We start from the raw sequence: 25264 nt of genomic DNA on the forward strand, positions 1-25264 counted from the left end.
AGCTGGAGAAGTACAGAACACCAAAAGGAAGCTTCAGCCACTGTGACCACGTGGCTACTGGCAGCTAAGAGGATCAAGGGTTTGGGTTTTTAATGTTTGCATATCTGGGGAGTAGGGTTTTCTTTTCGTGCCCTACAAATCTCAACTTGTAATCAGGGAAACAGAAAGCCGAGGTCTAGATTGCAGAAGAAAGAAAATTAAAATTCACAGATTTACTTTTCGAAATACTGTAGCCCTCATGTGGTTTGCTCATTATTAATGCAAATTTGCGCATCATGGACTTGCATACAAATGAAGGCCTTTAAACACATAGAAATTAATTTACAAATATTTGACATTCAGAGAAAATGCAATGTTTCCTCAGAAAAAAACGCATCTGGTGTGGAAAGGATGCAAAATTACCAAGTCATCTAAACACTGACAACAGCAGTGTGCCTCAGAATAGGGGAGGAAGAGAGAAGGTTCAAGAGAAATGTGGAGGCAGTGTGTGGAAGAGGAGGGTGAATAAGAGGCTGGTTGTTTAAAGTGAAGAGGCAGAAGGATGCTGAGTGGTAAGAGGGAGAAACAAAGGAGGGAGGTGCAGGGAAATGGGGAGAGAGGAGAGGGGTAGCAATGGCAAAGGAGAATGGAGATGGTAACAGAGAGTTGGAGACACATGCAAGTGGAAGAGGTGACAGGGAGAAAGAAATCACTATGTCTCCTGTCAATGCAATACAGCTGTGCAAGATGGCTACCAATACCCATCTGCACATATGCACTGGTCCATGCATGCACAGAAATCTAGTGATGTCACTGCTAGAGTCTGCAGCCTGGAACTCAGTGTGGCAGAAGGGGGAGGGAAGGACTTGCAGGCAGGAAACTAAGATCTTTTCCTTGTGGGATATTTTACTTCGGTCATGTTAGTGAGTTTTTCTAAACTCTGTCTCATTATCCCAGTAATGTAAGTGGATTGTAGGTTGCTGTGATTATTAGAGGAGGCAATATAGCCTAACACTCACAGCAACCTACAACCCACTTACATCACTGGGATAGAGAGGCAGAATTTAGAAAGCTCACTAACATGACTGCAGTAAAATATCCTACGAGGAAAGGATTTTTGTTTCCCATCTGCAGATCCTTCCTTTCTAACTTCCCCTAAAAATATGGCGGCCGTTAACCCGGGCCTGTCATCAGCAGACAAGTGCGTGTGCATGGCATTGATAGCAAACAGTGCCGAAAGAAAAAGGATTGGAGGTTTGGAGCTGGATGGGAAGAGGCGACTGCTGGAGATCGTGAGATGATGAGGTCATGGAAAAGGAGACAAGGAGAGAGGTGGGAGCAGCTAAGATAGGGCAACTACCACATTAGGGTGCGGGTAGTAAACTTTCACAGCAGAAGCTAGGCTTGGGCCTGCTTCCATTTTCCCAATGAAGTGATGGGGTTGAGGTCAACATTTCAAATCCCTTCCAGATGGATAATGGGCTGCAAATTCAAAAACACTCCTGTGGAGTGGTCAAACACAAAGTATTAAACTAAAATTGGGTCCACATGCCCATAAGCACTCCTAGTAGGGGGTGGAACTGAGATCAGTTTGCAAGACTGAAAACAGCCTCAAAAGTGGGTGGAGCCATTGCATTTGCAGATGAAGAGAATGCTCAACAGGTTGGAGGTGGTGTATGGTCAGTGGAACAGCAGGACTTGAAGACCCAATCAGCAAGGGGTAGGATGGAGTCAGAATAATGTGCCTTTAAAAGACAGAGGTATTCCATCTGGCTTTTAGTTACTGCATTTCCTAATCTTTAAGGAATCAGAAATGGTGCTCTTTTGGAGCCACCTAGAGGACTGTGGAAATTATTGGAGACTGCTAAGGATATTTCACTTCATTACTTATTTTTAAATCAATTTTTAAAAATTACTTTCATTCTTTTTAAACACTATATTTTAAGCTTATAATGCACAACCTGACAATGTGCAAGGTGTCTCACGTAAGGTTGTGATCCATGGCTGTTTAACATGTTAAAGGATTTTAATTTTTCATAATTGAGTTAAGGTTGGGAAATGAATCACAATAAGCACAACAGTAGGTAATTTACTGAGGTTATATTTCAATGCATGTACGAGCATCAGCCAAGTACTTGGTAACAAATGCAAAAAGCATATAACAAAACGTTATGTCCTTTGGCAGAAGCAAAATACTGCGGATGTTGGAACCTGAAATAAAAACAGAAAATGGTGGAAATATTCAGCAGCTCAGGCAGCATCTATGGAGAAAGAAACACAGTTAGCAATTTGGGTCTATGATTTTTCATTCAAACAGGGAGAAGTTGTAAGAAAATACAGAGACAATGAAAAGGGGGCAGGGAGAAAAGAACAAACGGGAAGATTTGTGAAAGGACAGGGAGTGATTAAATGACAAAAGTAATAGTGCAAAGTTAAAAAACAGAAACAGACAAGACAAAAAAAGATGGGTCCAGAGGAGGTGCAAATGTTTTAGCAATATAGGAGAAGAAGGACTCATGGAAAATTCAGGCGAAGAGAAGTCTCCCATGGCCCAAGAACATGGTGGAGAAAAGTAGTTAGAACCCCGGTGGCGTGGACTACCCAGCTGGCAGTATACCATTAGGAAGTTGTCAAACTCAAGTATCAGCCAACATATCCTCCACTCCTGGTGGCTATGGTGCAGCCATCCTCCATTAACAGCACCTGCTCTCCCACAGAAAATAGGAGTGCTGCTTAAGGTCTAAAGTATGTTAAACTCTCTGTGTTGAGTCTGGAAGGCTGTACAAGTGACCAGTAGAAAGCTGCTGAGAAGCTGTTCCTCGAGCTTGTGTTGAGCTTCATTGGAATGGTATAGGAGGCCAAGGATGGAGAGGGCAGACTGGGATGGAGAACCCTTTAGCACTATTTATGTACAACAGTAAAACATTGAAACTGAGAGGGGAAAAAAGTTAAACGAAATTTTGTTAAAATAGACCAATCCTGGCTGACTTTATTCACTTTTGACAATATCAGTAATGATGCCAGTGAAACAATTCCTCTTCTATTAAGTAGCCAGAACAGAAACATTAAGTTAAAAAAAAAATCAAAATACAGTCCTGTTAAGGGAACCTTCATCTCTTACCTTTAAGTAGTTCAGATGGTAGTCCAATAGAACACGTGCATTGCTTATGCTCTCCTTTGTTCCAACAAACACAAAAGGAACCATGCCCTGTAAGTGATTTTTGGATTAAGTGTCACATTTAAGCCTCATATAAAACAAATACCTCTCAGATTAGCAAGTTATTTTTGGGAAAAAATTATAACATAGTCATTCTGAAACATTGAAAACACATGATAAAATTGCAAGGTATACTGTAAGCCAATCTCAATCTTATTTTTAAACAGATGGTTCATGCCTTGTTAGCACATGTGCAAGTCCTGGTTCATTTAAAAAGCTTTGTTAATCCATGACACACACAAATAAAAATACACTCTCACAGCATTCAGGGCCACTGGTCATGGCAGCTGAGAAGTTAATTTATTTTTTTATATAATTAAGTGGGATTCTTAGATGTTTAGCTATGTGTTTCAGAGAAGAGATTGAGCGATTCCAATCATTTCCCCCACCTGGTGAATTCAGCAGCTTTGGTTATTTTTGTGAACTAACCATTGAACATTTCATTCTATTTTCACCAAATTCTAACAGATGAAATAGACAGAAATTTTCTGAAAATCTTGCTTTTTAAGCCAGCTCGATTTATAGAGATGACATTTTTTGTTAATGCTGAAATATTTCCACTTTTTCGATCAATAAAAAATGATAAATTCGTCAGAAGGGAGCCTTTGAAGTGGATAAAGCCATGCCTGCAAAATTCTGCCTTACAAATTTTCATCCAGTACAGAAGGTCAATCAAAAGAGTAGAAAAGATTTTGTCTAACGTTTACACAGCATTATGATTTCACTAACAACATTATCCCCAATTTCTTCCCATTTACCTCTTGAAGTGACTCATGCAAGGGTTTAGTTCCATGGTCACCAACTGTTTACAAATAGCATAACCAGGCCTTGTGTAAAGAATTGGCTTTCTATTTATATAATTTCATGATGTTCTCAGGACATCACAAAGAAACTGTGAATGTACAGTGAACTATTTTCAAATTCCTTCATGCTCTCTTGTTATATAGCCAAACATGGCAGCCAATTTACACACTGACACAAGCAAATGAAATAAATGTTACTCTGCTTTGGGCCATATTGGTTGAGGAAGGAAACTTGCCCGAGACACCAGTTAACCCTAATGATCTTTAAGTGTCACAGTATGTTTTACATCTACCTGAACAAGCAGTGTTGCAACTTACTATCTCGTCTGAACATTAGCATCTGACAATGCAGCACTTCTTTGCACTGACATGAAGTGCTGTCTGATGTATTTAAGTCCTACAGTGGGACTTCCGATTCAGAGGCAAAGATGTTTCAGCCACATATTCTTAGTTAGATTGATCAGAGGGAAGGGCTTAAGAAACAAGCTCTGGCAGCTTAGTGAATGACTCACCTTGCTGTCAGAAGTCAGAATACAAACCCAACCTCAAAAGTGTTGGTGTTCACTTGATCAGACAAGTAGTCATTAACCACATTCCAGGAATTGCAATGCACCAATTTACAGGCATTCTTGGAGTTTAGTCAAATAAATGCTTCAATTGCTTCATTTAGTTGCAGGGTGATAGATCTGGGAAACTTTATGAACTCAAACTGTAGGGGAACAGTACTTCAACGGAAAACATCCCAACAGGCAACTGCATCGCTAAGTTTAATCAATTTCTTATAAATGTTGCAACATTAAGTTTAGAAGTTTACTTTAAAAGTATTTTTTGAGCTGGATGCTCTGTATAGTGAGAAAATGCAAAATGACACATCAAAAAAGATCTTTTTGAAAAACAAGAACACTTAACAATTTGACTGGCTTTATATTCCATTTTAAACTACTGTTAGATTTATAATCAGCCCTTTTTATTTCCATGTTACTTGTATATCGGTAGGCTTGTGGCCCTACAAAGTTGCAATGTGCAACTTTATCAATATGACATTTGAGACAAAGCAAGTGCCAGTATGACAGGCAAACAATAAATGCTGTGTAATTAAGATTAATTAGAACCAACAATCTATGCTTCAAATGGTTTTGTTGCTTGTGGAGTCTCTCTGCAGATTGCAAATAATGGCTTCATAGTAAAATAAAACAGTGACACAAAATTTTCACATAGAAAAGTGTGACACACATCACAAAATAATCTGCCTAAAAATTGTAAATCTTGCATCTAAGCAGGATTCTTGCCTGCAAAGGCTTGTGCCCTGTTGTCACATATGCCAGGTGTCAAATTTTCTCAATGTCCTTTTCTTTATAATGGTAACCCATTTAAAATGATTATAGCTGCAGGGTGTGGGCTGTATTTTCCCCACAAAACTTACCATTTGAAATCTAACCTCCCCTGTCACTCAAAATTTCTAATTCCTAAAATAAGGATTTATGCTTTTTAAAAAATCTTACCTTTTGCAATAACTTGACACATTTATCCACTGAATTGTCCCTCTAACACCTTTTATTAAAATGTTTATTTAAAGGGTTTAGACTTTCTGCGAAGTGTGGTCTTGGACTTAATAATTTTATCTAGAGTTGTGATGATGTGGTTAATTGGGTCTGTACACTTCGAGCATGTGCAGCATACCTGATTTCCCAGAATGTATCAGTACCACTGAATAAGCTGTACTGATGCAACATTTTCTTTAGCTTCTAACCATTTCTGTTCAGGTGCTTTTCAAAATTAGTTGAAGAAAAACTAGAGAATAAATTTCAAAATCTTAAGGCAAAATTTGTATCGAGTATCTTGCAAACATGCATGTCTAAGGCTGAGAAAAACAATTAATTACACATGTGCTGCACCTTGTGTTCTTTTATATTTCATACTGACCAGTGAGAGGAAACATAAGATTTCCTTATGTTAATTTTAGATAAAATAAAAATTGCATTTTGAAGCCACCATTTATCTCACCTATGTATATTCGAGATAGGTCACAACGACAAAACAGAGGTTCTAATCTCTAATATCCATGAGACAATGAGAGAAAGGGGAAAAATGGTGGTGCTTATTCCTTATTCAAATTTAGTTTCTTCAAAAGCTAAGGTATCTGGAAGGATGAATTCTAGGACCTGGGTTTGCATGAATTTTGTGGCTAGGAAATTGAGTGAGAGTGATTTCACTGCTAAAATAACTCAAACATTTGTGTATGTTTATATTTTTCTTTGGCTAAACTTTAAAACAGGCAAATCATACCAAAGTGGTAAATAAAAAAAATCAGTTTTTTCAGTGCAGTCAGATAATCAGTTTCAACAATCTCCTTGAGTTGTTACCCAGAAAGCCTTGCTATTAAGGACCCACATTATTATTGAGTGGTTACTTGGACTTGCTGGTTCAAGGGAAAAGTCTTAGGAAATAAATGGAGGGTTGTTATGGTTTTCTGTTGATACTTTTCCAGTGTTAGGCCTTTTGATTTAATTAGCTAGATATTTAATTGGTGACTTGAGCCATTTATGATTGTTTTACTCCATGGAAACGTGATGCCTTACAAGGGTGAACTCTAAGAAGTGACACTTGAGCTGTGATGCCACTGAGTCCACACTTTCAGGTGTGATACCTTTCCAAGGTATCATGTAATGAATATGTGCAAACTCAGGCCTTTCAAATTCATACTGACAAATCTCACTGTGCTGCTCACAGCAAATTAGAGATAATGCTGCTTTGTAAGGATAGGAATATTACACTATGCGGAATATAATGCATTAATCTTTTGTTTTAAGTGTAGATGCACTTGTCTGAGGATGCAAAATTTAACTGCCGTTATGTAAACACAGGGTGAATTCATTGAAATCAATTAAGGGTGTGCAGACATTCCAACCCTGATATTTGGTGTTTACACAGAATACTTCGTTTCTCCTTGGTTTAAGCTTGAGCCAGAAATTTCAGTTTCCCAAAGGTGCATCCCAGAGATAAAAATGTGCACTAGAGGTGTGTTTTTTCCTGTGGCATTGTATGGTAATGAGGTTTTAGAATGATAGTGATTTTATGTCACGTGTTATGAAGGAAAATGATTTTTGACAACTGGAAAAATCAAATTCTGATGCAGTATTCTGCAATTTTTAATTGGTGCTTGAGATCTAATTCTTTAATTCCTTCCATTTTCTGTGAAGCCTGTACATGTAACCTTTATGCATATTTACCTGTGTGTTTGAGCTTTATCTCATTTTAAAAAGAAGAAATACTCAGAAGATTGTAGGCAACAAGTAACACACTGTAGGCAGGTATGTTGAGGTTAGCAATACCTCTGCCAGGTTTAGTAGCACATATAAGGCACTTCAAGGGCACTGGGGTGTGGTGCTGGGTTTCACAGTATTAATATGGTGAAACCTAGGACTTGGTGATAACCAGCAATTGGAATCTAGGACAAAAACAAAAATACCTGGAAAAACTCAGCAGGTCTGACAGCATCTGCAGAGAGGAATACAGTTTCGAGTCCGAATGACTCTTCATCTGATGCAAGGAATACAGTTAACGTTTCGAGTTTGAATGACTCTTCATCTGATGAAGAGCCATTCAGACTCAACGTTAACTGTATTCCTCTCTGCAGATGCTGTCAGACCTGCTGAGTTTTTCCAGGTATTTTTGTTTTTGTCCTAGATTTCCAGCATCCGCAGTATTTTGCTTTTATATTGGAATCTAGGATTTTGATTTACTAGAAAATATGGGCCTGAGTTTACTAGATGGTTTCAGGGTCTTAACAGGGGAGCAGGGGGTGGAGTGGTGGGAAGTTGTTGCTGAATGGGCAACACAAGTGTCAACCTTCTCAAATATGTCAGAACCTAAGAGAGATTGAGAGGAGTGGGGGTGGGGGGAGAGAGAGAGAAGAAGAGAGATTCATTTGGGCTCTGGAGGACAAGGATGGATCATTTGAATTTATCATCAGAATTTGGTAGGAGTTGGTCTAATGCACCATACTTGGATCAGATACATTTTCTTCAATAACAAGCAATATACCATGCATCAAACTATCACAACAAAAGCACAACACACCTCTTCCCGTGGAATCTTTTTATCACCATCTCCTTCAATTCTCACTCGGACAACTCCCGATTTGTCTACAATTTCTTGTATGAGCTTCCCGTTTTTGCCTATTACTTTTCCTGGAGAAGGAATGGATCAGTTCCATTTTATAAGTTCAAAAATAAATAATATTTACTCAAGGGAGTTTCTTAAGATGGGCTTACCTACTAGATTCCTCGGTACTTGTACAGAGTCTTCCGTAAACTCGAGATAATTTCTGGCCTGCTTGACTGCCTCCTGGTCCTATAAATCAGATTGATATTAAAGGAAGAATGTCGCCTAGAGAAAACATTAATTTCAACTAAATTAATGACATTAATGCTACTATTTCTGTATAAAGTTATATTGCAATGCAATTTGAACCGTGTTTTTGCCAATTTGCTTCCTTCTCCTCTGCCAAAAGCATTGCTTCCTTGCTGTGTAAGGTGTTAGGGATTCAGCTTCCAATAATTTGCTTAAGGAGAGACATGTAGGCACACATGGAAATTATAAAACCTCACAAGACTATTTGAAAACGAGAAATACTCATGCAGATACAGAGGAAAGTTACTTAACTTGAGAGGGCTTCCTTTAATTTTCAAATGAAACTATCCTCCGCAATGCCCCATTGGGAAGATCGCCTTGTATAAAACTACCTTCAAGAACAATTTTGATGTCAATCAAGTTATCATGCCATGACTCTCCCTCCCTGTGCTGTTTACAGGTGCATCAGCTCTTTCCCGGAGGAGGAAGACGAAAAATACATTAAGTTTAACCATGTGCAGATATAAATATAGGAGATTAAGGGCGTTGTGATATCACTACTTGGGGAGCATTTTCATTCGTAGAGACTTTACAAGGTCAGAAAAACTCAGCTTCTTTCTCCACATAGTATATGATTCTAAACCAGCCACACTTCCTGGGTTGGTGGGGATGGTGGTGGGGGGGCGGGGTACCAGGTGAGTGAAAATAGCCGACTTTCTAATCTGGACAAAACACCAACAGTTAAAATATATTGGCAAGTTACAAATCATCTTTAGCTGAAATATCAATAATGCAGCATTGGGTGCAAGAAAATAACAAACCTCTAAATATTGCTTACAAACGCATTAGATCAACAAATTCAGGACCTAATGGAATTATACTTGTTGTCCATAGGTTTCATGTCCACTAGAATTTGGCCAAACAAAATATATTAATTCAACCATTTGTCCAGTGCTTACCTTGGAGACTATAGGCTGTGTCCAAAAGAGGGGGCATTTATAAGAAAATGGAAAAGACCTTCCAGTATTTATATCATGTTATATACACTCCATTGCCAATTAATTTGGAGATGGGCAAACCGTAACTTTTTGTTGGAGATTAACTTAGCTAGGAACATGAAGCAAAGCATTCTTACAGCCTACTGCAAATAAATTACAGCTTACCAGCCACAACTGCCTGTAGTTGATCAATGCTCTTAGGATCAAAGCAATTAGAATCATACTTCTCTACACAAGTAACTTTAATTTACCAACAGCACAACGGTTTGAATGGATGAATATACAAAACTAAGAGCCAAATTTAATCCAACAGGGAATCAGATGGAATTAAATTTCAATGCATTTTCCAGAAAAGATCCAGAGACTATTCCTCAAGGGAGCAACATCAAATGGTGCATCAAAAAAATGATCAGTTGCGCCCTGACAAAACTTAAGTTCTGAAAAACTGAGTCAACAATGTTCAACAGCAAGAATCTGAAGCAATCACTCATAAAAATGACAAAATCAACCACTGAGGAGATCACTTATTAATGTGGCTGATTGCATTGTTATTAAATTGCTATATTTTTCTCCATTTCTCTTTTCTCTCTCCCTAATTAATGCGCTGTATCACAATTAACTGGGAATGACTATTGGTTTCAAGCTGTACTTCCCAGGCAGTTTACTTGCATCATTAAAACAAAAATATGTTAGGGCACATGAAAAATAAATAATGGACAAGTAAAATACTTGCATTTATACAGTGCTACATCCCATCTCCCAGAAACATGTCATAGTGGGAGTGTTAGAGACAACGTTATTGCCTTTTTGGATCCCAGAACAGCAGTGGGATAAATGATCATTTGTTGGTATTGTTCGCTGAACGTTAGTTAAGACACCAGGAGAAACTCCTGTTTGTTTTTAAATAGCAGTATGGAATCTTCAACATCTACCTGAAAAGGCAAGACCAGATTTTGGCTTCATACTTCAGTTGATGGACAGCACCTTGAGCAATGCAGCGTTCACCTAGTCCTAAATTGAAGTGACAACCTAGATTGCATGTTTATGTCCTGGAATGGGGCTTAAGCCTCTTGGCTTAGGGGCAACATTTAGCCAATGATAATAGTTTTTTTTGTGCATACTGTACAGCAGCATGAGATCTCAAAGTAAAAATTAAGAACTTAAAAGTTTTATTTGATGCCTGCCCCACATTCACGTGGTCCTGACCAGGGAAGAAACAAAATCAGGAACCTGAAGCTTAAATGGAGAAAAACAATTAGTCCTAACTGAACCGAGCTCTTATCTCTACTGTTACATTACCTCATTTCTAGTCATATCCAAAGATTCCATAATTACCTGGAAAAACTCAGCAGGTCTGGCAGCATCGGCGGAGAAGAAAAGAGTTGACGTTTCGAGTCCTCATGACCCTTCAACAGAACTAGGAACAACTAGAACTTGTTGAAGGGTCATAAGGACTCAAAACGTCAACTCTTTTCTTCTCCGCCGATGCTGCCAGACCTGCTGAGTTTTTCCAGGTAATTCTGTTTTTGTTTTGGATTTCTAGCATCCGCAGCTTTTTTTTGTTTTTATCCAAAGATTCCATGTCTGTTGCTTAGGGCAGAAATGATGACTGATCTGTGTATTTCCTCAGTGTTCATTTTATAGTCAACAAGAATTTTACTGGTGGTTTTTCAACAATTAACTGTAGTGCTTAGAAATTATAAGAACCAAAACAGGAATACATACTTTGAAAATAAATCCCACAAAATCCAATTTGTCTTTATCACCTTCTTCAGTTGAAAGGTCTAAGGGCACTAGACTTCTGCACTGTTGCAATGTCAGCTGACGATAGCCTAAGGTTTCTTGTTAGACCAGGTTAGTCTCATCCGTTTTACCCCAATTCTCTCCCATTTCCTCGATTTGGAATGATGCAATCAGGTTTAATTCAACAACCCCTCCCCTCAGTGCAACTGCTACGACCAAGGAGGATAAGAGCAGGAATATCAGTGGGCCTGCGACACACAACTTCATCCCTTTGACCATGACTGGGTTAAAGGCCTGTAATTTCCCCAATATCGTGGGAACACCATCACCACAAGGACTGCAGCAGTTGGAGGTAGCCCACCACCACCACCTTCTTGGAGAAACTAGACACAGGCAATAAAAGGTAGCCTGGCCAATGTCTCACACATCTCGTGAACAAACAATAAAAAAATTTAACAAAGCAAACAAGAGCTGTGAGAATTTGACCAATGAGGACAGTCAAGTACAATAACAGGTACTTATATAGGGTCTATAACATAATAAAATGCCCCAAGGTGCTTTAAAGGAAGGAGTGTCACAAAGCAAAATTATACACCAATGCACTTATGGAGATATTAGGGCAGATCGCCAAAAGCTTGGTCAAAGAGATAGGTTTTAAGGAGCGTGTTAAAGGAGGAAAGAGAGATAGACAGTTGGAAGGGTTTAGAGAGGGAATTCTAGAGCTCAGAGCCTAGTCAGCTAAAGGCCAGAATTAGATGAGCAGGTATCTCGGGGGGACGGGGTTGGCGGAGATTGCAGAAGATAGGGAGGGGTCAGGCCATAGAGGAATTAGTGGGAACTTTTAAGTGGGAATTTTAAGATCAAGGTGTCGCTTGACCAGGAGCTAGGTCAGCGAGCACAGGACTGACAGATGAACAGGACGTGGTGTGAGTAAGGACAGGGGGAGCAGCATTTCTGATGACCTCAAGTTTACAGAGGATAGAGTGTGAGATGCCCACCAGGAGTGCGTTGATATAGTCAAATCTAAAGGTAATAAAAGCATAAATATAAAACATCAAGATTATTCATACCTTCTATTCAATGTATCCCCCCAACATCCCTTCATCTGTTCAACAGGCCAAACAGAAAAGCCAATCAAAGTAGTTATCTGAAGAGAAAACTGACCAAAATTGAAAAGCCTTTTCCAGGTAGAGCTGGGGGAGGGTATATGCATTCAGAATGAATTCCCTTCCCCTTTTTAATGTCAATTTAACCCTGCATAAATTGAATCCTATTGGGTGCTACACACCTCAAAACTTCAAGTATCCTACAAATTTCCCTATAGATCAGTGATATCCAAACTGTAACTTGTGAACGATAGACAGCACCTAAGGCCTGCAAATCAGCTTAAAAAGCCCAGGCAGCTTGGTCCTATTCGTACTTATCCTGCATGTCATGTTTTGGCTGGAGGTTGGAATGGACAGCACCCAACACTGGTGCTTAGACCCCAATTCTAAACATAAAAATATTAATGTTAGTACCTGACATGTTTGTAAATGACTGGGATGATGGGTTTAAGAACATAAGAAATAGGAGCAGGAGTGTGCTTTATGGCCCTTGAGCCTTTTCCACCATACAATAAGATCATGGTTGATTTTCTGCCCCACTTTCCTGCATAATTCCCACATTTCTTGATATCCTCGTGCTGTCCAATAATCAATCGATCTCAGTCTTGAATATACTCATCGATTGAGCATTGGAGTCAAGAATTCCAAAGATTCACAACCTGCTGAATGAAGACATTTCTAATCTCCATTCTAAATGAACCCCTTACTCTGACACTGTGAGCCCTGTTTCTAGACTCTCCAGATGGAGAAAACAGCCTCTCAGTATGTATCCTGTTAAGTCCTCTTAAGAATTTTATACAATTCAATTAGACTGCCTCTCAGTCTCCAGTGAATATAGGCCCATTTTAATCAATTCTCCTCATCCCATTTAAATGTTACGGCTCAAGATCCATGACACACACCACTGAGGTTGATAAAATCAAAGAGCTCAGAAACCACAGCTTTACTGGCGCTAATACAATAATATATTTGCAGCCACAAAAAAATGACTTTATTCTTTCAACATATTCTTCCATTGAAACTGGTGTGATGAATTTTTTTTTAAAATAAATGAAACTCTGCAGTTCCACTCACGATAATATTAAACACACATTTCCATTAATAACAGTTTCTAAAGGAACCCACCTCACCGTAGATGTGGAAAGTGCAAGTCTCTTCATCCAGTTCAATTGCAGTGACACCTGGCACTTTCCTAGCTTGCTGGATGTTGGCTCCATGTGTACCAATGGCAAGGCCCATGAGGTCTTCTCGTACAACAAACTGCTCATGGAAGCGTGACGCAAGCTGTCGAGAGCTCTGCAAAATTAAACAAGCACAAGAGGCATAGTATCAGCAGAGATACTTGCACTATCATCTTACAACATTCAACTTGGAATATTGTAATGGCAAAACAAATAAAGGAAGCTTCCCTTTATTGCCAACTTCTCAGCTGTCAATAGTAGCAATAAAAACTTGGGTTTTGAATCCATCCCAACTACAAGTTGCAATGAAAAAAAACTTATAAAGCTAACTTTATAAAGTGCATTTCTTTTACAACTCATTTCTCTTTTCATTGAATAGTAATTTTTTCAGCAACACCTTAAATCTGCTCAGAAATGTTACAGTATTGTTAAGAATTATGAGTCAAAATTAAACAGACAGTTTTATGTCTTTATCTAAATAAGGGATGTTGGTTCTGGGAAATGACTTCTCTCCATCTTGCCTCCACCCAATCTTCGTCTCAACATCAGTCCCAGGACAGCATGTTTCCTAACAGTTTTAAAACATTGTTGTAGTTGAGGAGGGGGAAGGTAAAGAAAGAAGCGGAGGTTAGCAGAGAAGCAAAGATTATCAGTGGTGTTCTGAGAGATAGGATCCTGAAAAGGTAAAATAAAAATTCAAGTTGCAATAAGTAGCAAGACAAATGCAGGATAGCAAAAATAGAAAGGAGAGCTCGCCAGTACATCAGCAAATTAACTTCAAAGGATACTGGGAATTTGAAGAGACCTAACACATGAAATAACGGAAAACGGAGCCACAGAATCAGGTTATTTTGTTAACACTAGATTACCACATTTATGTGAGTCACCATTATGTCTGTTTCCAACTTCTTGAAAATGCACCAGAAACAGACCATCTGGCCAAGTGGTCTATGCCAGTGTTTACGCACCATGCAGCTTTCTCCCAGCATGTATGCTACTCTTCCTTCTTCACTTATCCAGCTTCCCCTTAAATGCATCAATGCTATTTGCCTCAACTACAAGTTCTGCATTTTAACTTTCTGGGTAAAGAGGTCTTGCTCTGTGATGTCCAAATGCTTACCTGACAACAAGCCCTGGATAAATCAAAACATGTTGCAGTTCAACAATTGGCAAAACAGAATAATCCCAACTCGGTGATGGTCTAAAATGGGAGATATTAGATGAGCTGCCCTGATGCTCACACTGATTCCCCATGGGGGAAAAATGGATGTAATGTCTTAAAGGAGAAAAGTGAAGAAGAGAGGTGCAGGGAGGGAATTCCAGCTCTTGGGAGCTAGGCAGCCAAAAGTATGGCCACTAATAGTGGAGTGATTAAAATCTGGGATGCTCAAGAGGGCAGAACATCAAGAGTAAATATCTTGGAGGATTGTGGAGCTGGAGGAGATTACAGAGCTAGAGAGAGGTGAGGTCTTGGGAGGATTTTAAAAGGGTGAGAATTTTAAAATCAGGATGTTGCTTGACCAAGAGCCAATATAATTCAGCAAGCACCGGGGTGATAGGTGAATGTAACTTGGTGCGAGATAAAACACAAGCAGCAGAGTTTTGAATGACCTCAAGTTTACAGAAGGTAAGATGTGGGAGATCGGTCAGGAGAGCACTGGATTGGTGAAGCCTAGAGGAAACAAAAGCATGAATGAGGATTTCAGCAGCAGTTGAGCTGAGACAGGGTAAAGTTTCTCAGGTGGAAATGGGCTGACTTATTGATGCTGCAAATCTGTAGTTGGAAGCTCATCTTGGGGTTAAATACGATAGCAACGTTGTGAATAGACTGGTGTAGTCTCAGACTATTACCAGGGAGAGGCAAGGAGTTGGTAGTTAGAGAACAGGGCTTCGAGTGGGATCGAAAACATTGGCTTCAGTCTTCCCAATATTTAATTGGAGGAAATTTCTGCTCATCCAGTACTGGATGTCGGATAAGCAGTCTGACGATTTAGCCACAGTGGGGGAGTCAAGAGAAATGATGATGAGGTAGAGCTGGCTGCTGGCAGCGTACATGTGAAAACTAACACCGCGCCTTCTAATGATGTCAGTGACTGGGAGCGTATAGATGAGAAATTAGAGGAGCTAAGGACAGATCCTTGGGAAACACCACAAGACAAAAAAAAATCGAGCCTTCAAGTCAGCAGGCAATCAAGATCATGAGTGGAACTGGAAATTTAAATGTGGATTTGAAATAGGCTTGGAATCCAGATTCTTGATTGGCCTGGAGAGTGTGATAGGGTTTCAGAATTCACAATGGGTGTATAGATCAATGGATTGGGTAGGTAACTTCCTTCTCACGTTATTGTTTTTCCTATACTCAGTGCTAGAGAGAGACGTGAACACAATAGCTTCTCTATGGATATTAACTGCCACACAGTAGGGGTGCATACAAAGTAATACTATGGGCTATCACACAATACAGCAATTAACTATTTAACCTTGTGCTCCCTTCCAAGAACTGCCAGTGGATACCAGCGCACACTACAATAGAAGACAGTTATAAACAAGAAACAGCTGAGTACAAAGGCTACAAGCCCTGACATCATCCCAGCTGTAGTGCTGAAGATTAGTAACTCCAGAACTAACTACATCCTTAGCCAAGCTGTTCCAGTACAGCTATAACACTGACATCCACCATACAAAGTGGAAAATTGCTCAGCTATGCTCTGTTCATAAAAGCAGGACAAATCCAAATTGGTCAATTATTATTCAAGCAGCCTGCTCTCAAACATCAGTCACCAAAGTTCTAAAAAGTAGCACTTACTCACCAATAACCTGCTCATCAATGTTCAGTTTGGGTTCTACAAGGGTCACTAGGTTCCAGATCTCATTTCAGGTTTTGTCCAAACAAGGACAAAAGAGTTGAACTCAAAAGGTGAGGTGAGAGTGACTGCCCTTGACATCAAGGCAGCATTTGACTGACTGTGGTGTCAAGGAACCCTAGTAAAATTGAAGTCAATGGGAATTAAGGAGAAAACCCTCTACTGGTTGGAGTCAAACCAATCACAAAGGAAAATGAATGTGGTTGTTGGAGGTCAATCATCTCAGCCCCAGGACATTGCTGTAGGAGTTCCTTGGATAATGTCCTCGGCCCAACCAGCTTCAGCTGCTTCATCTACAATCCCTCCTCCATAAGGTCAGAAGTAGGGATATTTGCTGAAAATTGCAGAGTCATCAATTCTACATATTCCCAGGTAATGAAACAATGACACAGGTAGCTAGACCTGGAAAACATTCAGGCTTGGGCTGCCAAAGGGAAAATAACACTTGTGCCATAAGGGTGCCAGGCAATGATCACCTCCAATAAGAGAGTCTAACTACCTAACTTGACATTGAATGACATTAACATCGCTGAATCTCCCATCATCAATATCCTGTGGGTTAACATTGATCAGAAAATGATTTGGACCAGCCACATAAATACTGTGGTTACAAGAGGAGGTCAGGGGCTGGGAATTCTGTGGTGAGTTACTCATCTCCTGACTCCCCAAAGCCTGTCCACAAGGCACAAGTCAGGAGTATGATGGAATACTCTCTACCTGCCTGGATGGGTGCACCTCTAACATTTAAGGAGCTCAACATCATCCAGGGCAAAGCAGCCCGCTTGACTGGCACCACATCAACCAGATTAAACATTCGTTCCTTTCGCCACTCATGAATACTGACTGCATTCTGTACCATTTATAAAATACACTGCGGCTACGCGCCAAGGCTTCTTTGACAGCATCTTCCAAATTCACGATCGCTACTGCTTAGGGGGACAAAACTAGCAGGCGAACAGGAATTTACTTGCAAGTACCCCTCCAAGTCACACAACAACTTGACTTGGAAATATATTGCTATTCCTTCACATTTCTGGGTCAAATTACGTGAACTTTCTACCTAACAGCATTGTGGATGCATCCACAACACATGGATTTAGTGGCTCAAGAAGGTGGCTCACCACCACCTTCGCAATGCAAATTAGGGATGGGCAATAAAATGCTGATCTTGTCAGCAGCACTTACATCTCATGAACTAAAGTCACAAGTAACCACCAATATTGTCCCAGGCACCAGAAACAGAGCCACCTGGACCTTCACAACCTAATGAGTCACCAACACAGGAGCACTTGGAGAATGAACGAGGTAGAAGCTCCACAAGTTAAATGTGGTTTGAAGAGGCTAGTAAAGGCATAATTGAATAGAGGTTCTAGGAGGACACAATCATCAGCCTGCTTACCTTTAAATTGAACATAGTGGAACACCAGCATTAGGCACACTAAGGCGGGAGGAAAGCACGAGGCAGGATAGATACTATAACAAAAAAGCTGGGTCTCAGAGATAAAACTCCCACTAGACATTCATAGTGCTCTGGCCCAATTGCTGGCTGAAGTAGATATCTTGCTGATTCAAGGTCTCGATAAAATTGATTATTATTCTGCAATGTTTTGACTGCTGCAGTCTACTATTCAAGAAAGCATGTGGTTAGGAATAGATAATAGTGAAAAAAGGTGAGTTTTGCTCACTTTTAGAGACACAATTGTTCTGTCCTAGTGTAAATCAGTTCATCCAGGAGGAGATACCCAACTATTGCAGGGCACCTCAGAGGAAAAGCAGTAAAACTAATGATGTCAGGTGGCCCTAGTCACATTTCTTCTGGTGTTCCACAGGACAATGGCTGTACCGCACCCCGCCTCTCCCCACCCCACCCCTCCACATACACTGTTCAAAACATTGTTCTCTTTGATACTGGAAGGACTTTTGCTGACCCTTCCACTATTCACTATGAGTAATCTGTAGCTCCACAGTTGGATGAACAAGTTGCACTGGTGGTATTACTAATAGAAGCATTACACAAAACGGCACCACCACATGCAAATACTCCCGTGATGAGCAGTACCTGGTCTGTCAGAACAGGCCACAAATTCCAGCATGCAAAGATGAAAATAAATTTGTTTGCATTAGCACGCTTGCTTCTTCCTTTAATAATAGATGTCCGATGAGGTTCATGTATTAATGAGTTTATGTATTGGCCATGGCTGTTTATGTGACAAGCAACTCAGCTGTGGTACATTGTAGAAGATTTACTTTATCTTTAAATTATAATGTACTGTGTAATGTTTCCTATGAGTCCTATGCTGTTTTGACGGATATGCTTATTTACAAGGTATCAGCCAGATTAGTATTTGACAATTGGCCTGGGCAGAGAAAATTCCTTTTTATACATCCCTTCACCTGCAAGCATGAGGTCGCCCTCTAAGCACAAATGTCAGTGCCAACATTGTTTAGCTTGGCAAAAATTTCCAACTATTCAATAGTGGCTTTGGACTGGACCTGTCAGGAACAGGTTTGCAGACCCTCTTACACATGAGCAAAAAGGAAGGTGGCATCTTAACTGGGTTTAAAAGCCTCAGTTGATTACTTAACACCTTCATCAGCTCACTCCCAATCTTGAAAAGTGGTGGTGTAACCTTTGTCTCCATTGGATAATATGTTCATTCCAGTTTCCCTGCCATTTGGTTCGAAAAATTTCTCATGTGCAGCATTTCATCCCCGTGATTACTGGTGCACAAGGTTTCTCTCTAGTTTTTCAGTACAACAACGGTTTAAAAGTAAAATTCAAATATTATCTCATTGGAACCTCCTTTATAAGCCAATAACAACCATTTTTTTTTAAAACCAAGTGTTTAAAAGCAGAAGTAAATCAGCCAAAGCTTCTACCAAGTATGTTTTTGCTCAGATTAGAAATCAAAGTGGACTGTCAAAATTCTCCAACACATTTGTACAAAGTGTACTCAAATTTAATCAATGAGTGACTCAGCTAAACACTACAATTTTATAATTATCTGTATACAGCAATTCTGTAGTAATTGCCTACTTTGCTACAAATATATCAGTGGTCTCTCTTGTCCTGATCAATTACTAAAGGAGAAGACAACTTTCCAGCAAAACATTTTAGACTTAAAAAGCCTAATTTTAAATCCTAGCAGATTCCAATGACTTTTCTCAAGGTGAGTTGAAGGATGTATTATTATTTTATAATATTATGGGTGTCGTCAATAAACTATGATGCCAAGTAGGTGTGACACACAAAGGAAGTCGTGCCCTACACATAAGTCTTTTAATAAACTACATGGATTTGATTTCACAGGTTTCAAGAAGCCATGCACCTCTTAAGTTTTCTTTAGTAAGGAGTGCAACGAACATCAGCCAATAGCACATGCCCGTTCGATAACACTTAGCATCAGTAGTATATTTATAGTCAAACCCTATAAAAAAGTTCTTCGGCAGTTTTTAATTGCTCAGTTGATACGCTATGATTCCTGGTCTGTACTGTGCTGATCTCAGCTGAGATGATAGTGGAATCCCACTTCCGAAGATGCTTCAAAGATTCCTGGAGGAAATTGGACAAGTACACAAGCCGGCTCGGAGGTGATGCCCAAGTGATCAAACAAAACTGACTATGGCTGTTAAACTTCACAAATGAAAAAGTAATGCCACTTCGGTGAGGTACCACAGAGCTACCAGGGTCATTGAGACTATGCCCAAGAATGTGTCAGTGCCTTCATAAGAAAAAAAACTGGAGGATAGAAAAGCTGGCAAAACTGCAAGGTACTGTATTAGAACTTAGGAACAGATTCTGCAATATTACATGACTAAAAAGTACTTAAAATATCTGAAAAAAGTCACCAATATTTCAAAGCAACATAAGCATTTTAAGCACTAGCACATGAAAAGAAACAATTAGTCTTTTGTTGTACAAATTGTTGATTATTTTCATACTTGGCATACATAATTGTATAGAATATATGCCCTTGACAGATGTTTCACGACCATTGGAATTGTTTTAAACTCCTGCCTTTACTATTATAAGCACTACGTGAGTTGAAATGTGCCCATTTCCTTTCATTACTAAAATAAAAAGGTCATAGGACACATTTTTTGATTTCAATGGACTGAAATGATTTATAATGCAATTAAAACCTCATCTAGCTAGTCATCTTACCTCAGCTCCAGGTGTATTTATCATCCACATACTTCTGATATTTAAAAAGGGTGCAATGTGTTACCCTCGTGCAGCTCAGCATTACCGGTCTGAAATTGCCATCAACAAGCTGCTATTTGCAGAAAGTCAGTTTGTAAATTCTCCCATGATAGTTTGTCCAGTTTTGAGGGCGTGGAATCATGTTGAAACATGATTAATCACAATAAGGAAGAAAATGATTTTTCACTGTCTATCTTTTTGTTTCCTGCCTGCCAATCTTTCACAGTAAGCTTTCACTTGGGACTTTCTTTTCTGTTACAATCCCAGCTGATGTTAGTACTGGACAAGTCAAATCCCAAAGTGAAAGCTGGCTCGATAGAGCCTAACCTTTTTTTTGAGAAACCGCGGAGGAAGGTTACTGAACAAATTCACAGAGTCTGATGAACTTTTAATGCAAAGAATAAAATATTTTTTAAACAAGAAAAAAGTGAACTATATTGCACCAGACAAAAATGTTGGAAAAATCTCAACACAAACACAAGATGATTCAAATTTCCACTATTCCTTTACCCCAGCAATGTCTTTACAGACACACAAACCAGTGACGAGTTTTGGATTTCCAGCATCTGCAGTTTTTTGCTTTTATCTAAGAGTTACCACTAGCTTGACATAAAGGCTTCTCCTCTTGGGACTGGCACAGTTGCAAACAGTTTTCTTCCAGAGGGTTCCAGAGCATTCTGGGAGAGATGCCTCTCCCCCAACTCATACGTCTGCCCCCCAGAGACACCCAAAAACTGCAGTCTAAACTCACTATTTCTTCAATTTCAGAGCAAACAAATGGGTTCCCTAAACTCAGTCTTCCAGTAACACCTCTGCTAAACTGATTGCTTAACTGAGTTCTATAATTGACTATTTGGTCAACTACTGGCTCCAATAGCCTTCTGGTCCTTCCTATCAGAGAGCTTAAAATTCCTGTCTTTCCTCTCTGACACACACTGAACTCTTTTCTCTGTGTCGCTTGACCACTCTCACTAGGCAACTGGAAAGTTTTTTTCTCCAGAATTATGAAACTTTTAAGTCCTTTTAATCATCTCTTTAACTTCAGGGGTTGTTTATGTACATTTTTAATGAGCTTTTACAAACAAACCCAAAAGGTCTGACCTTTTAGTCAGAAGTCTATCAAGACTCTCAGGCACCAAGACTCTCATACAACCTAAATGAAACTAAAACCACTTGACCTTTCTTAACAAACAAATCTATATATATATATATATTCAACTTAAATTATACATTGTTTGTAACGCCTCCAAGTTAGATCACCAGAGAAAGGGACATTTAAAGAAGCACCATCCGAACGTACCTCCAGCTGCTTGCTAGCTTCCTCATTCCTCAACATCAGAGTTAACTTTGTCCGGATGCTTCTGAAATGCATGTCACTCAACATGCTTGCTCGCTTTGCTGTCATTTCGTTGGTGGACTGGAGTTTTGCAAAGAAGCCATGCATTAGGGTAAATTTGGTACAATAAAGCTCAAAAATTAAACCATGATAAAAGCACCAAGAAAGAAAATACCGCACATACCAAAACAACTAGTTGATTACTTTCTGAGTCAAAGTACACACAATAAGCGCCAATAGCCTTTTTAAAATCCTTATGTGCAGATTCGTTGGCACACCTAGAAATAATTGAAATACATAATCGGAAACGCTGAATGAGTTAAAGCTACAAAATACATCAAGGCTTATTAAGCACAACAAAGTCTAGATTTAACATAGTAGTCATTAAATTCTGAAAGTTATTTCATTAACAGTTTAAAATTTTACTTACGCACGCCTCAGGTCATCTGGAACATCAAGTTTTACTTTGTGGAATGTGCTTTTTGTTGCAGGCTTATTAGGGTTAATAGGTCGTAGCCGTTCTACTGTGACTATTTCATTGAAAGTGGCATCACAGACAGCGTATTCTATAACATAAAACTGAATAATTTTTTTCTTTTTAAAAAGCATTTCTTTAAATTTATGCTTACTTTGACCTAATGCACCAAAAACAGAATTAGCCAAAATTACATTAAAAGCAGGTGGGAATGGGAAATTCCGTACTGCTCAACACAGAACCTAATAACTAGGTTATGCTCGGAATACATCACTGGACAATTCATTCCATTTAACCTGCGCCTCATCAAGTCCTAAGTGGCAACATGGGATACTTTACTCCCCAACATAATCAATGCTGCTGTTAATCCTATTTAATTCTAGAAAACCTGTTTCTATATAAATTTTAGACAAATATTTTGTAAACCAACCAATGCAAACTCCAAATCAGAATGAGAATGATCATAACAATGTGCAAACATCAGCTCCAAGTCACGATTCAACGAATTTATAGTTATAATGGAGAACCGACAGTATGGCATTAACTCAATGCTCACTAAGTAGTTACCACTACCAGATACCAAATAATTAGCCTGTTTGCCGACAAAGCACTTTGCATTATCTACCTCTGCATTGTATGGGATTAGCTGTGAATACGTAGTCAAAATAAAAGTTTTCTGAAAGTAGTTTCTCCATGTAAGGGTGCCACCAGTACCCTCACATCCCCTCACTCCAATTCCCCCAGTTTGCAGGTTTGCAGCATTAATAAAATTTCATTCCATGAGTCCAAAGAAAATAACATGTAGGACGAAAACAAAATTTCAAAATATAGGGGAACAGCAATTAATGTAATTTAAAACATGCATTTTTGCATAACTTAATTTGCAGCATCCTCAGAATAAAAAAAATTGCCTTCCAACATTTTCTACAATTTCAAATCTTACTAAATTTTAAAATCAAACCAGAACATAATCTGTACTTTTGAAATATCAATGAAATTAATGTTAAATTGAAACCTGAATAGAAGCATAACAAATTTCTTACTTCACCCTTCATCATTCTAACTTTTGCCAACCACCAGCCGCAAGGTTCTTTTTCATTTGCTCGGGAATACACCTGAGGAAAGAAAGATAATTCCTAATTTAGACAGGAAATCTTAAAGAAGTTTAGCAAAACAAAGAAACAAGTGAATGGGCTTTCCATGTTGATAAAGTTTAGATTATTTACGAAATATTTTCAACAAAAAGGCCCAACAAAAAGTCAGAAACATACTTAATACAAATGGCTTGGGATTGGGGAAGGGGCAAGATTCTACACCTTTGGTAGCGTATATGTTGTGTAAGTTTTGTGATAATACTACCATAGATGATGAGTTCATTGTTTGTCAAAACTAGCTTTTCTCCAAAAACATTCCCAGACAAAACTATACAAAAAACTCCTACAACTAGCACTTATTCTTGCAAATTTTATCAGACTTGGTTTTCACTCTCTTTCCCTACATGCTTGTCAATCATGTATTGTATTTATCTAATTGTCACCCAATCTCACATTTTGTGTACTTCTTCCCTTTCTCTCTTTTCCGTGCAAGCCTCTCAATTGTACTGGCTCTGGCACAGATCGCTTTATCGCTCTGCTCAATTTTTAATCTTAGCTTTTATAAAGCACAAGGTAACCAACAAGATGGAAGATAACATCAGGAGTGGGTACCAGGCGGGAAAGGCTATCCAGGAACATACAGGTAAGAAAGTGGGGGAGCTGGAGTGTCAGACTGGTAAGCAGGGACAGATCCTAGACTTGACACTTGGCACACGAGGAGAGAAGGGGTCAGGATGTGTTTGTAGAATATGGGGTCTGAGAAATCAGGAGGTTTGGCATTCAGAAAGAATGAGAAATCAGTTTGAAGTAGGACTAGGTGATTTGGTTTGGAAATATAGACAGTGACCAGAGATGAGGAGAAAAGGAAATGTTTAAGGCTGCAATCAAAATGTTCTGGTTAGAATTGGGATAAAGATTTTTTTATATATTTATTTATGGAATGTGGGCATCGCTGGCTAGGCCAGCATTTATTGCCCATCCCTAAATGCCTTTGAGAAGGTGGTGGTGAGCTGCCTCTTGAACTGCTGCAGTCCCTGCAGTATAGGTACACCCACAGTGCTGTCAGGGAGGGAGTTCCAGGATTTGACCCAGCGACAGTGAAGGAACGGTGATATATTTTCAAGTCAGGATGGTGAGTGACTTGGAGGGGAACTTCCAAGTGGTGGTGTTCCCATGTATCTACTGCCCTTGTCCTTCTAGATGGTAGCGGTTGTGGGTTTGGAAGGTGCTACCCGAGGACCCTTGGTGAGTTTCTGTAGTGCATCTTGTAGATTGTACACACTGCTGCCACCGTTCGTCAGTGGTGGAGGGAGTGAATGTTTGTGGAAGGGGTGTCAATCAAGTGGGCTGCTTTTTCCTGGATAGTGTCAACCTTCCTGAGTGTTGTTGGAGTTGCACTGATCCGGGCAAGGCAAGAGTATTCCATCACACTCCTGACTTGTGCCTTGTAGATGATGGATTGGGAAGACTGGAATTGAGTTACTCACTGCAGGATTCCTAGCCTCTGACCTTCTTTTGTATTTATGTGGCTGGTCCTGTTCAATGGTAACTCCCAGGTTGTTGATAGTAGGGGATTCAGTGATGGTAATGCCGTTGCATGTCACAGGTGATGGTTAGATTCTCTTTTGTTGGAGATGGTCACTGCCTGGCATTTGTGTGGCACAAATGTTACTTGCCACTTGTCAGCCCAAGCCTGGATATTGTCCGGGTCTTGCTGCATTTGGACATGGGCTACTTCAGTATGAGGAGTTGCGAATGGTGCTGAACATTGTGCAATCATCAGTGAACATCCCCACTTCGAACCTTATGATGGAAGGCCATTGATACAGCAGCTGAAGAAGGTTGAGTCCAGGATCCTACCCTGAGGAACCCCTGCAGTGATGTCCTGAAACTGAGATAATTGAACTCCAA

At 39.5% G+C, this 25264-nt stretch overlaps 1 protein-coding gene across 5 annotated transcripts in view; it reads right to left on the minus strand.

The window, feature by feature from the left end:
* fmr1 (FMRP translational regulator 1) overlaps window positions 1-25264 on the minus strand; it is an 86098-nt gene that overhangs the window by 22382 nt on the left and 38452 nt on the right. For all 5 annotated transcript variants that reach the window (XM_041196071.1, XM_041196070.1, XM_041196075.1 and 2 more), the window contains 8 exons: window positions 23303-23374; window positions 22215-22363; window positions 21969-22062; window positions 21749-21865; window positions 13325-13495; window positions 8274-8352; window positions 8080-8189; window positions 3101-3187 (listed from right to left, as the gene is read on the minus strand). In XM_041196071.1, the coding sequence (XP_041052005.1) occupies window positions 3101-3187; window positions 8080-8189; window positions 8274-8352; window positions 13325-13495; window positions 21749-21865; window positions 21969-22062; window positions 22215-22363; window positions 23303-23374 (879 nt within the window). The remainder of the gene's footprint in view (window positions 1-3100; window positions 3188-8079; window positions 8190-8273; window positions 8353-13324; window positions 13496-21748; window positions 21866-21968; window positions 22063-22214; window positions 22364-23302; window positions 23375-25264) is intronic.

Source organism: Carcharodon carcharias, chromosome 9 (assembly GCF_017639515.1).
Source record: "Carcharodon carcharias isolate sCarCar2 chromosome 9, sCarCar2.pri, whole genome shotgun sequence".
NCBI classification, from domain to species: domain Eukaryota; kingdom Metazoa; phylum Chordata; class Chondrichthyes; order Lamniformes; family Lamnidae; genus Carcharodon; species Carcharodon carcharias.